General features: G+C 35.9%; 1 protein-coding gene across 1 annotated transcript in view; it reads right to left on the bottom strand.

Moving 5' to 3' along the window:
* Positions 1-14922, bottom strand: part of OCA2 (OCA2 melanosomal transmembrane protein) — a 185986-nt gene that overhangs the window by 82377 nt on the left and 88687 nt on the right. Inside the window, exons 16-17 of the mRNA XM_039725691.1 lie at positions 11551-11683; positions 783-930 (exon numbers count right to left, since the gene is read on the bottom strand). Coding sequence (XP_039581625.1) covers positions 783-930; positions 11551-11683 — 281 coding nt within the window. The remainder of the gene's footprint in view (positions 1-782; positions 931-11550; positions 11684-14922) is intronic.

The following is a 14922-nucleotide window of genomic DNA, read 5'->3' as shown; positions in this document are numbered from 1 at the left end:
GAGAATCTTAAAATCTTTTGAAAAGGAGACAATTTTAAGTCTTATTTTTCTTGAAGTATTAATATTCTCACTCAATTCAAAATACACAATATCAGCAAAAATTACGTAAACAATCCTATTATTGGAATAGTTCAATAAATATTTACATTTTCTTGCTCAAAATCTTTAACAAGGTTATTAATTAAAATTAATTATTCCAATTTCACTTTAGGCAATTAACATCCAAAATATTTATCACTGCTATTCTCAGTCATCAAATTCCATGGCATAACATCTGTTTTTACTAGAATCTAAACAAAAAAAGGTCATTATTCCTTTATTCATAGTTTAAGTAAACTTCTTTTCTATACATAAAAATATGTCTGCACTCAGAGGTTCACGCTGAAATTTTGATTATGAAATAATTGTAAAACAGAGCAATTCACTGGTGAAATGTTTTTCAAACACACCTATTCATTGAAGAGAATTTGAGATTTTCAGTAAAAAAGAAAGAAACTCCAGCATCTTACTGTGCTGAAGCCACAACTGTAAAAAAAAGTGTCGTTACATATTTGTGATCTTTTTAAACCGAAAGCTACCTGAAATTTCTAGGCTTTTAATTTTGAGTCATATTGACAAATATATTTTCCAGGCCTCGCACATCAGTTTTGTCCTAAAATAGTTTGTGTTTTACTGAGGCTGAGAGTGGCTGTTCCATCTCATCAAGACAGAGCTAGGAATGCAGGTCTTGTTCCACTGAAGATGCCTGAAATGAGAGGTTGGACACGCTGGTCCTTGCTTACCTGTGAAATGTCCTCAGCTTCGTCCTCAGGAGCATCTCCAGAGTCAGCACCTTCTGCATCAAGAGGCATTTCACAGCCGTCTCCTCTCTGCTGGCTGGGTTGATGCGCTGAGCTGTCAGCCTCCAAACATAGATCTCGTGTTTCAGCTCTGAAAAGAAGCAAAATTGCATCAATGTGAAGTCCAACATGTACAACACCAGAGACGGGTAAAATATGTGTAATGTGTTCTGGACTCAAAGTTGTTAAAGTTATTGGGATGGTTTACCCAACACATTTCCACTCAGGAAGATGCTTTTGTCATTCATTTTGCAGAGCTGAAGTGAATGAAAAATTAATAGAAATTTTAAATAAATTAACCACAAAGTCTTTTTTCAAAGGAAAAGAAGTACTGTCTTCAAATGCTTGCAAACATCTTCAACAAGCTTAAGGGCTAAAATTGTAGCCCATTCATTTTTCAACAGAAAACAAACTGTCAGTATACATTATTATAATGCTAAGATATATCAGTTCCCTGTGTAGTCAGCAAATGCTCCTTCAAAATAGACAGCATGTTTCCATTCACTTTGTGTTCATACAAGCAATTTTATCTATGTAAGCCAAAAGTAAAATCTGGCACTGTTATATGGAATAACATTTAATAGTGTTTTAAAGGTTTCCTAAGAGGATTTAACTCTTAGGCACAAAAAATATGTGTAAACACAGCAACCATCACTTTCAGGCTGACCTGGATGATATCCGATCCTGTGAAAATTCAGACAGACTGATTAACACTTTGAAATCAGCCTCTAGAATCTTCTCAGAAATTTCAATCCTTTTTGATTATTTTTTTCCTTGTACCATTGAGGCCTTGGAGAATGACCAAAAAGCACGTGTTCTGTTCAAGAAGGATATTAAACTGGGCATGCCGAAAAACCCTTTAAATTTTACAGGAAAACACTAAAGAAATAAAATCAGAATATTCATTCAGAAACTGTCTGTGCAAATGTTTCCTGTTGAAGCAAAGGGATGTTTCCTCACCCTTCTTTTCTGTTCACCCAAATTTCATGTCATTGAAGATAATATGTCAAGAATCCAAGGTTTTATATTTTAAGATTCCTGTTCAATCAGCAAATTGCTCTTGTTCTGAAAATGGATGTGTAATGCTTTACATAATGTAAACAAGCAATAAGAATAATTTATTAAAAAATATTTAGTTACATAAGAAAATTTAAACACATTTTGATGTTACATTTTATGCTGCAACCCTCTAGAAGGTGATACCTGCTTTCAAATATGTTCAATTCCCCAAATTCCTTTACAACTAAAAGTATTCATAATGATAATGCAGAGTGAATCTTATAAAGATTGACCATGAGAAGGAATTAGACTCAACAAAACTCAAACATTTAATAACAAAATTGTGCCCAGAGTCTGAATGGTTGGCACAGAAGAAAGGCATTTGAAAAGCAGTTGACATACATGTTGTAAGGTTTATGTCGATAGATCTGCACACATCTGTCAAAGTGGTAATGCTTGCCTAAATTTTACAGTGTGGTCTTTTTTTAAGACCACACTCTAAAATTTAAGTGTGGTCATTTTTTAAGACCACAAATACAAATTCACACTGTCGAAATCCAGTTTATACCTCAACCACAGATTCCAAAAATATGGCAAATCAACAACTTTCCTTTGTAATATATTTGGTGGTTCTTGCCAGAAGCATAATCTGGAACAAAATTATATTACAATACGGATAGGTCTTGCTTATCAAAGGATCCACATGATTTCTGGCCATCATTTATTTTTGCATTAACATTTGTGAGACACACAAATATAACAGGACTAATTTTCCACTCACAGAGAGGGAAAAAAGGCCTTTCTGTACTTCATTCTTATAGGATTTTCAGTGAATATGACTGCAGCTCTGAAACTGTCATAAGTCCAAGGGAAAGAGTGTGTTTTGTCTTTTTCTATGGCAAAGGCTCATGAAGCATGAGCAAGCACTTTGCTGTTCTTCTTCCCTACAGTTTGTCTTTTCTGCAACAACTTTTCTGATGACATCCATTCATCCTGCCATAGCATTTCTCCCCATCCTTTCCACGTGGAATTTCAGCAAGGGTTTAGTTGATAGAGGGAAGTTGAATCATTCACCACCTAAATGAGATGCAAGTACTCCACAGTTATTTTCATACAGAGAATCTCTATCTTCCCTCCTTCAGAAAGAGGCAGCTATCATCCCTGTATCTGTGCCACAAACAAATCCACAGAGTGGAAAGCAGCATGACTTGTGTTGCAGATTCCTGTTCCACATTTGAAATGCCCTGGGGCTAATCTCCATGTTGAGCAAAGTTGGACTGATGCTTTGTGATCTACCTTAAAAAATACATACGTGTCTTCACATGGCTTTGACTGTGTCTTTATGTACAGCAAGTGCATGCTTGATTTTTCAGTCATTAGGATGTGAACATCTGACCTACTGTAGAGTTAACTTCAGAGCAAACTGTACTTGGAAAATTATAACAGTTGATAGAACTTCTATACCACAGCCCCTGTTGCAGAATGTTTCTCCTGCTTCCCTTTCATGCACATTCTTATTGTTAATAGCCCATTGTGGCATCAGGTGATACATATTTATTAGAAGTAGTGCTTTTTTGAAGGAAAAATAATGCAGAACCTTGAAGTCAGCAACAACAATTATGGCCAAAGTCCTTCGGGCCTTGCTATACTTCTCCCAGGTCATAACTGTAAAACCATTTAGGCAGCAACTCCCAGAGTCTGGGACCATCTGATATATCATGACATAATGTGTTATACATGGACAATGCAACCACAGAGTCTTACCAATCACTTAGAAATTACGGCCAAGACAGCACAAGGGCAGCATTTGGCTGCCACTGAATAGAATCACAGGACAGTCTCACACTGTTTCTCCATGTCCATAAGTTCTTGTCCCCACCTCAGATGAGATCTAATGGTTATATTACACCAGAGTGAGTTCTCTCCACACACTTGTCCAGCCCAATCCACAGGTTTTTTGCAGGGTTAGCCTTATGGTGGATCAGCCTTCTCTCAGATGTAACCTGCCCCTGTCAGGTCTATTGCCAGTAACTGACATGGCCAGTCTGTAGCACGGCAGTTCCTCATTAAAGCAGCTGAATTAATGTTTGACTGCAACCATAGCACCAGTAGCCAAAGTGATAGAAGCAAAGCTGTTTAGTATGCACTAATCTGGAGCACAAAAACATAGGAAGGTTGCAGCTCAGCTCAGCTTAGTCAGAGAATTCAGCTCATTATGATAACTACAACCTTTGTGAATGCCATACATTCATAAAGCCCACGAAGCACAACAGCAATATTCCTAGCATTATTATTTCCAACAAGAAAATAGAAAAAACTCCATTTCTAACAAGAAAATATTAATTTTTATCTTAGTTATAGGATCAAATAAAGGCTTCTCAAACATGTAAACCCTATGCTGCTAATCTGTTCTGACTTTTTTATTGATCATATTTGCCCTGGTAACAAAATCTCAGCTGCTGACCTGGACTGTGACAGTTTAGATAAAATTTCTTCATTTTAGAAAATATTCTTTATTTGAGAACTGCGTATTATTTCTGCAATCTGACAATTAAGAGTCAGATTAATTTTCACTTGAGTAACCACACATTCCCTCCCATCCAGCTGCCAATAACAAAGAAGACATCCTCAAAAACTGAGTGTAATTAATTCCCAGTCTCAGAATCTGAAAAGGCCAGTTTTGTTAATTGAAGATACTCAGAAGAGCATGACCAACCTTGATAAGACGATAAGAATTATCATTAAATGACAATTTTCAACTTGCACATGCACTAACTACATAAACTATCTTTTTGCAAGCAACCCAAGTTTGCACTGCTGGGCTGTATCTAACAGCATTCAAAGCACGTTCATCTGAATATTTGTTTAGTTTTTTTCTCCACATGTTACTGTAGCTTACCTATTTTCAGTAAAGCTATTGTTTTTCATAGCCAAATTCTCAGAATGAGAATATTTCTGTCTAAATGCGAACTGTAAAGCAAATTAAATATCATGAATTCTAGCTTAACTAGTAATAGTAATATCTATAAATTTTAGTAATTTTTAAATCCCTCATATTATGTAACCAATCTTCTAAACATGATTAGATAATGTCGTCTCTATTTTGTAAGTGCAGAAAATAAATCCAAAATTTGAAACAGATGAATAGAAAAAAATTCACCTTGAGGGATATTCCAGCTCAAACACTTATGCCTCTCTACTAGAGGCAGCAAAACCCAACAGGACACAAGCATGAGGATCTAAATCTAGAAAAACCAACAAACAAAACAAAAACAAACAAAAAACCACCCTGAACTATTTTTGTTTTTATTCCTTTGAATAGTGCAGTTGGTCAGTAGTGGATAAAGGTAAGCATAGGTATAAATTTTGCAGGGTCTTTGAAACTACATCAAAACATGTTTTGCCTTATTCAGCTAAATAGATGCAAAGGAACATAAGAAATGTGCACAATGCTGCATAAAGCACTACAGAGAATTTATATAAGCTTTTCAGCTCAGTGTGATGTCTGAGGCCCCATTTGGTCTTAAAGGCACCTAATGCCAGCTCAGCTACCCATTATGGGATTTCATCCATCACGTAGGAATTACAGGGCATCCTCATCCTGCAGCAGAGCAGCTGGAGCCTGGGCAGAAAATCACAAAGCTCATCATTTCAAACACCTAAATTAATCACCAGGAGTAATCTTCCAAGCAAGCTGGAGCAGGCTGCAGCAGGCCCACGAAAGGATCTACATTACAAGCCTAACCCTGATTTTACAGGGGAATAGTCAATTTAGTATGTGTGTGATGGTCACAAAGGACTCGGATAGAGTAATCCACAGGTGAGTTAGAGTTCTCATTACATTTCAGTATGGTTGATAAAGACGTACGTTAACCTTCAGTTGGCTTGTTCCTGAAAGACAGGTTGGATATTTCTCTTTCAGGTAACATGGGCTCTGATCTCATCTCTGGGTAAGTCAGACTTTAGAGACAGAAACTTATTTCAGTGCTTGTGCGTTTGCCCTCAGTTTCCTCTGCAGCAATTCCCCATCTTTTAAAAGCAGCAATCTGAAGCTATTTAGGTTCTCTGCATGCTCATTAGTACTTGCTTAATGTGCTTGAAATTCTTCATTCTGTTACACTGAGAATAGGACAAGGAAGTCAAGAGTCAAGCATTTTGAGCATGAATTTATGTAAAATTTTACTCTAGCTTGTTTCAGGAAATTTTTCTCAGGTGTGAAATCTAGAAATATAACTCCAGCTTATCAAATAGTTTTCATTCAGACTGCCAGACTTGCCAATGAAAGCAAATTTTGCTGATGTCTTCCATTAAACTACAAGTCTCCCTTAGAAAAAAGCAACGTCTCAAATTCATTGCACTTTGCTCAAACACAACTAGATACATTCCAATCCCAAAACATTTAGCACAAAATGTAACTACTGCTGATGGTCTTTCAATACCAGAAAAAGTGCCACAAGTCACTACTTAGAGATGGTATTCCCAAGGATAAGGAAAAAAGAACCATAAAAAGATAAAGCCTCAAGAGGACAACAGTCTTTTGGAGTATTTCAAAAGATAATGCCTCTTCTAATGCTTTTAACAGGACAAGATGAAGAGCAAAACAATGCAGCCTTCTTCAGACTCACCATAACCTTTATCAATGGTTTAGAAGTAAAAATGATGACTAATACAATGAATACACTTTGATAAATGAAAATAGCAGAGCAATTAAAAGTCTGCCACGCTTACACTTGTATTTGAAACACCATCACAGTGAAAGCTTTCTGCAGCAAATAAACACAGATAATACGTTACATAGAACTAAACAGTTGTTTTAACCTCTGTTTATTAGGAAGACCTTATGAACTCCAGAGCCATAAAAGTGAAAAACTTTGTCATAGCTTCACCCACACACTGTTAATGGCAATCTTGTGCCTTGCCAACCACTGTATGTGCAATCCTTTCACAACTGAGGTCTGGATACAAAAACAGTGGGACACAGAGGCTGCAAAGGAAACAGGAGCTAGCACTAAGTTTTTCCCTCCCATCAGTGATTTTCCAGTACTCATTCCTTCCATGAAAAATGAGTATAATAAATTGTCAGGTGCTGCTCTATTGATTCAGAATGACACTATATTATACCTTCTTTCTGCATAAGACAGCTAAAATAATATTACCGTTGCCTTCTCATGATGGCTACATTATCAATGCAGTAAGGAAATAATATAAGATTGTCATATTCTCCTTGTTTTGCAATGTCAGAATACTATTTTTATCATCTGAAGACAAGAAGAGGCAGATCAATGTTTTTCTTTTTCCAAGGGGAATACACTATCAACTCCAAAGCAGTTCAAAAGACATATGCGGGAATTAAAGCATAAAATTATTGAACATTTTAAAAAATACAAAAATCTTCAACCTGTGGCAAGTAAATAACTGTACTTCTTTTCATTCCTGATCATCAAGAGAGCTATTGAAGGTGCAATAATGAAATACAGCTTTTGATTTGCATTTTCAAACATAAAACCATGGCCGTGAGAGATCCTGATATATTATCCAAAAACGACTAAACACAGTGTCTGAAGGCACATTAAGACTACCTAGTTTGAGACTGGAAGTCTTACTGTTCTTTCAAATAAAAGACACAATATGTAGCAGAAAGATATTATCTTAGATACCCAGAGCATTCATAAGAAAGCTGCACCTTTTAGTTCAGCATGCTAACATTCACAGTAGGAGAGTTAAAATGTTAGCTATTCACTATTCAGTGTTAATATCTACCACTGGTTTGCAGAGAAGAGAGAAAAAGAGACCACACAAAAAAAGGTACACACATTTTACTGTCCACATTGTCAAGGTTTAAAAATATTCCCTGTAAAATCCAATTAAATTAGCGTCTTAGGTGAGGACAGCAGAGTCTAGTGCATATTGCAAAACTTCCATTCAGACTGAGCTTAAAGTTGAATTCTTGAAAACATATTGAAATATCCCTTTCTTTGGACATTACTGTCTTCATAAACTGCTTGCTACTTTCCTCACTTGAACCAGCTTCCAAATCAGCTACCTTTCATTAATTCTAGCAAGATATGGTTCCTGAAGTTACAAATATGTTACTTGCAAAAATGGGCACTAAATATTGGAGTTTTCTTGCAAGTCATCACAGTGGTTGTTTCCCTCCTCCTCTCCCTTTTCTTCTCTTTGATAACATCTGTAGAGCTTCACGTGGAAAAAAGAAACAGATTTGCTCACTCATCTGGTTACCGCATTTCCCGTTGTGGAAACAGCTCTGTGTTTTTCACACATTAAGCACTTTACATATGACTATGATTAATTAATTCCTTCTGTTGTCAGCTTTACATGCTGACTCTCATACTACCATCAGTATTTTCCCAGCTGCTGCAGACGGAGAGTTACACCAGAGGGAATAACATGCTCCCCCCAGCTCCTGCTATTACCACCCCTGCTTAAAGGGCAGATATCTTTCAGCCAGTGAAAAAGTTGGAAAAAAGGAGTAAGCTACAAAGTAGAAATGGGGAGCTGGTGCCAAAGTTGTGCTAAGAGAAAGCTTTTTCTCTCTGGCAAAAGTGGCCAGTATAATAATATTTGTCACCAGAACATGTGCCACCCACTCTCCTGGGGATAGCAACCTTGCCAAACACTGAGGTCCACATCTCTACAGCTTGATAGCTGAGACATAATAATGTATTGTTACACTTCCCAGGAACTAAATAATGTATTCTTAACCCTTAAAGGAAGAAAAAACTTTGGTTTCATGTTTTCAGAGCGGCAGTTGAAATGGTAAATTTAATTCCTCTTACACTCAGATATTATTTCCCTTACATATTCTTTTGTGAAAGTGTACATCCATACAAATTTTTCAAACTTTCTCAGCTTACACTTCAAGTCCTAGCATCTTTTGCTGTATCACACAGAACAAAGAGCAGGTTTATCAGCTAAAAACATGCTCAAAAAGTTCCTCAAAAATCCCTTCATTCTTAAAGAACATTAGATTTTCTCTCTCATGGATGAGTTCTTCAGGGTCTTCTTCTGTTTTGTTAGCTATGCTGCTTAAAGCCACTGCAGGTAGACAGTGGTTCCTGGGGAAAGAACAGGGATTTTTACTATAGCAGAGGTTCTGCAAATCAGTCTGAAAGCCAAGAGATTAAAAACATCTGTTACATATAGTGTTGAATTTAAGATAAAAATGTATCTTCATAATAAGAGCATTGTTCATTTTTAAAATTCATACTAACCCATTTTAATCATAAAGCAGCAGAAAAAAAAGCTTAAAGCACATGGTGCACAGGGATAAAAAAAAATCTGGGGAGAATAATATACCAATTAAATCTCACATAACTTGTTTAACTGCTAATTGAGGGCAAGGTGAGGAAAGACTGGTATTTAGTTGATTAAAACAGCTGCTTCAAACAAGCCATTTGAAGTTATCACAGAACCATTTCAACTGGAGATGAAAGGACCCCCAGAAGCACCTTGGAGGCCATTCTGCAAATCCAAACTATGACAGCTATCTCCTAATGGAGCTGTATTGGTCTCTTTCTTTCTCTTTCCCTCTCACATAAATTTTCAATGGAAAGAGGGGCTCTTCAGCATTTGCTCTAATTGAACAGCTCCTGATTAGGTTTGCAGCAAAGGACAAGCAGCTGATGATGAGAACACATGGTATACTGACTGGGAGACTGCTAAATCTGAACAGACTGACATGCAAGCAACAAAGATTACCAAGACATTGTATGAAGGGAATATGCTTGCCAGTGTTTCACTACTACAATGTTTCACTGGCAGAAATACTATGTTCATGAATAAACTGTACTATTCTGAGTAACTTTAAAAAAAATCATTACATACTATATTTCTTAAAAATCCAAAACACGTGCTTTAAAATTTTATAACCAAAAGGAGAAAAAGCAGCAATTCTGTGTTCTAAAATACATATTTATAAAATAATGTTATTATATCAATACTGTTTACAATTGGGATAATTAATTTTCTTGATAGCTTTTTCGAAAATTCCTACTTTGTAGGGTCACATGGAAAGAGTCTAAGCATGTTAGGGTCTGAGTTAATTTCTTTTTTTCTCTTTCTCTCTGGATAAGACCTCTAAGGGTGCAGAAAGCTTCAGCAGTTTTAAAATGAAAATGCCTACCTCATACCAGAGAGATATATAGGAGAAAGAGAAATTCTCCTTAAATCTCTTAGAAAACTCTTAATATAATATCTAGAACACATCAAAATATTTTTGATCTAAATTCTGGGAAAGACTTTGGCCTTTAGCAATACAAACAGGTAAACTGAGTGCACCTTGTGCTGAATAGATGCCAAAGTCAAACCCAAAAATCTTCAGAAGATATTCCTAAGCAGGGAAATTTCTTCTCTGACTTTTCTATCAGATGGGATTCAACACACATGGTATAATTTACTGACAAGAGGACCATCACTTTTGGCTTTTAATAAAACCATAATCCTAAAGCAAATTTCCCCTGGAACAAGGCAAGGCACTACAGGTACTACTCCTCTTGCCTAAATGAGATACCTATCATGAAAGTCTCTGCCACAGTTAGTCACCTTGGAGTCTCCTTATAAGAGAAAAGTAAACTTTTAAGGCCTGCAATATATCTCTTCTAGCACAGACAGCTCCATTAGTCTTGAAAAGCACTTATCTTTCTCCACAGATAACAAATGAAGCCAAGGCACATCAACGGTATCCAAAGTTGTCCTCTCCATGATAAACAGATGCCACACACACACAGAGACAGAGACATCATACAGCACATTAAAACATGTGTTGAATGGTCAGTGGAAGCCTGGATCTTCACTCTTCTGCAGCCAAAGATGAAACAAGCACCAGTCCCAGGGAAGAAACAGTTACACTCAACTGTCTTTGTACAAAGCTTGCTAATAAATTATACTTACTGAAGTATTTCTTACCTTGTAAAGAAATTGTGAACATTTGGGGGGTTAGTATTAAATTTCAACATTGAAAGAGAAGCCCTAGAACAATGTTAAAAACTTCAAAATGACTGAATTTAACAACATAAAAGCATGAAGACAAAGAGGGACTGACACAGTCGACAGTCATTGGAAACAGCTTTAAGAAGACTTTAGAGACTATTGAGGTGAGTGACATAAAAAGATTCAGTTCTACTGAATTGTAGAAATTATGCACCAGGGAAATTTAGGGTAGGAAGAGCCACAGACGTAAGCTGGGGAGGACTTGAAAAGTTCAGCTTTGATTAAATGTCTTTCACTGACCACACACCAGTAAAAGATTGCTGAAAAATTCAATGGAAGAAAATCATCAGCAAGGGAATACATCAGTGCACTATGTTTGTCATAAGGGAAACCTGGGATATTTATAAATCTAGCCTGTGAACTCAGCACCTTGACCAGATATTATTTGTTACACCACAGAACATCCTGATACTCACACCTAAGGCTATAATGAATGATGAAAACTATTCCTGCAAATTTTGTAAGATATTTAATAATTCATGTCAAAACCTCAGTCTTGGCATCAGAAAAACATCCAGTTCTAAAAATCAGAAAATACCACAATTAAAAATAAAATATGAATTATTGGTTGAAAAATTAATGTTCAGATAGTGAGGAGGGTGGGCACTTCCATCTAAAGACACCATTGTAGTAGACACTACTCAGTTTCCATTTAGCACATATTCAGTGTTCCAATGTAACTTTTTTTCACACTCACACTTACCAACAATTTCACTTGGCTCCTTATTGTAAAGCTTTTTGTTCCAGTAAAGAAGTCTGAGGAAAGGAAAGGAGACCAGAACAACAAGGCAGATACCCAAAAACATATGCCCTGTGAAGGCTGCAAAATCCAATCCCTGAAAATAAAAACAAAAACTTAAATTAAAATTCACTTATTTTTCTATATTACCCCCAGGGAAAATAATTCAGCTTTATGTATGCTAACAATCAATAATAAATATAAAGGAATATAGTAAGTTCCAATTACAGTGTCTGCTGTATTTCATCTGTTTCAAGGAGACAAGCCACATTAAAATTTAATTCAAAGAACTAAAACATTGCATTACAAGTTACTCTGAAACACACCTACTGTTCCTGAAATGTACAGTAAAAAAACCCAAACTGAATCATTAACTTTTATTTCTCACTTAAATCACTTTAAATTCATTTCAAATCACTCAAAGTCTCAGAAATAGTTGAATCTTAATTACCAGATTTTGTTTTAAACTGGTAAAAACAGAAATGTTTACAATAACTATATTTGAACAATTCTTCTACAATAAAAGTATTATATGTCAATATTGTGTTTATTCTTCTTTCTTGTTAATAAATTAACACATTTCTTTATACTTTACACAATGAAACCTTTTAATGAAGGGGTTTTAAAAAAGGTTAACCAGAATGTATTAAAACATTGAACGCATTAATTGCTTTCAAGCAATAAGGATGAACAGTGACAGCTTGTCCTAAAACTTTGAAGCTTGCCATGCTGTGAGTAGGACATTGGACTAGATGACCTCTGGGGTCCCTTTTAATTGAGTTATTACATTTTTCCATATTGCACACATTGTAGTGGATCAGGGTTAGCCTTTGGGCTGGACTTTCTGAAGTAGCCATGACTCGCCTGTCCAAAAGAAGTTACCTAAGAAGCTCCAAGGAGGATCACATCCAAGTAGTCTGGTAGGAGGGAACTGTTTTATATCAAAAAAACAGAGGCTGTCTGAACTGGTGATCCCAGCAGAGCAGACCTGTGACACCTGGAATAAAGCATGGCTCAAGCCCTGGATAACCCAGGTTGTCCCAGCTGAATTTTCAGAGCACCCACTGATTTCCCAGAGACTCTGAAAAGTTAGTTGGTCTCCTTGTGACACACCATTATGTCTCTATTGTTCCCTGATTTTTAACTATGAGTTTCCTATAGGTCCTTTGGTAATTCCAATGCATATTAAAAACAGCTTCACTTGTAGTATCAGCAACAGCTGATACTGCCTCCAGTGTGTTTAGACTATTGGGAACTTACTGCTTTAAATGTGTGTTCTTCTATATTGTCAAATGCTAAAAGAATTTATGTGGAAATTTCCTAGTTGAAATGTCTCTGGTTCAAAAAAAGGAAGAAAAAGTTTCTCTATTGCACCACAGGGCATAATAAAAAGACATATAACACAAGAAACCGATGACAGTCATAAAGAACTTTCATAGCCAGATAAAGATTGGTGCTCTTTGGCAAAAAAAAAAAATCCATAGCTTGCAGACAGTCAAATAAATCTCAAACCATAAATAGGCAGACCTAGGATTAGAATTTGATCCTATTAAAATACAGGTTTAAGCTTCCTGAGGTAATGTCATCCCTACTTGCTATTTAATAGTATATTCCTTGACTCTTCTACTCTCCAGACACTAAAAGGTGAAACTATACCTGCCCATTTGCTGGCCTTTTGCTGTAACTTAACTACAGCCATTGCTTTTATGAAAGCAGAAGGAAGATTCTTCAGGAATTGGAATGAGATTATTCTAAGAATTGGACAGAAAAAAAGTGACACCACAAAGAAAAAATACTGTACCTTCAGTCAGTTTGCCTACAAAGTAGGTCAGCCACTTAGGTGTCTGACATCTCTGTAAGACAGTTTTTACAAATCAGTTTTTACAGAGATTGGCCTCTGGGCATCAAGTTAAGATTCAGAGCTACAGGAGACATTTCTATGAGGGATGAAAACAACATTCATAGCTCTAGTAAATTTACAAATGGATAAAAAAATAATTCCTGCAAAGGCTCAGTGTTTGTGAGACCAGCCCCCAAAGTACATAAACTCCATATCCCCATGTTTATTTCCTTAATGAAAAGCATTGACAATCAATTGACCAAAAAATCTATCTAAATACAAATATATCTAAATATATCTAATATATCTAAATATAAATATAAATCTATCTGAATCCATCTATATATGAGTTGCCTATAAGATTATAGCCAAAAACAAAGATCATAAAATTTTGGCAAGAAAAAGAAGAACTTTAAACCTCAAAAGTTGAACTGGTTTTAGTTCAGAAATTTTCCAACCTTGACAGCATGCTATTAAACAAGTCAGGAAGTATGCAAAATCATTATTTAGTATGGTATCTAAAATGGCAAAGTGAAGTAGGAAGCCAAAATTATTTAAGCTGTAAAAACACTGAAGTTACACCAGCCAAAATAGAAATGCCTAAACCTAACTGGAAAAAAAGAACTATCTGTTGAATGAAAAATGACTGGAAAACAGGTGGTTGAAGAGCAACAAAGTAGTTAGGAGTGGTCAGATTATACTCAGTACAGAATTACCAGAATGAGGAAAATTACTTTTGCACTCAGACTAGTCTTACAAAAAAAGCAGTGGACATGAAACTTTTCTTAGGCTGGCCAGCTACCAGGCCAATTATGATGGTAGAAATTCTCTGTAGAAATACACAATTAAAGAATAAATGCATCTAAGAAGTAAATAAATGCAATGCAAGTAAATGCAAAGTAAGAAGCAAAAAAAAAATATATATATAAATAGAAACCCAAGGAATTCTTGGTAACCCTCAAGTTTAAATATGTGATGTCTTTGTCACATATTAAAGGATCTTGACTTTAAGGAAGTAGCTTATTGAAAGTAAACACAAATACAAAAAGTCACTTGCCTTTACTTTTTTATTATGACACCTATTTCAAAGGAAAAAGAATTGTGTCTGGTCCCTGAAATGCCACGATGCAGGGATTTCTCAAAAAATACAGCACAAGAAATACGTTACTTGAAACCCACAAAATTAATTTCTCGGTGAAGAAAATCACCTCAACCTAGAAGGCAAACTAAAATGCTGAGGGTAAAAAGGAGGTCTCGGGTCTGACTCATAGTTGAAAGGAATTGAAATGAGATAGAGATCACAATACCCTGGAAAAAAAATCAGGATTAACACAGCTTCATGACATAAGAGCTGACGTAGATAAGCCTTGAAAGTGATTTGCAGACACCATCACAAGCAGAAAAAAAAAATTGTACTAGATTTTTTTGGCATCCTATCCAAGAGCTTATCCAAACTTTTCAGAGGGAGTAGCTTGGCTGAGATTCGGGATTTTGTT

The sequence above is a fragment of the Passer montanus genome, unplaced genomic scaffold (genome assembly GCF_014805655.1).
Source record: "Passer montanus isolate IOZ18808 unplaced genomic scaffold, ASM1480565v1 scaffold56, whole genome shotgun sequence".
Taxonomy (NCBI): Eukaryota; Metazoa; Chordata; class Aves; order Passeriformes; family Passeridae; genus Passer; species Passer montanus.
This window is presented reverse-complemented; position numbering and strand designations above follow the sequence as displayed.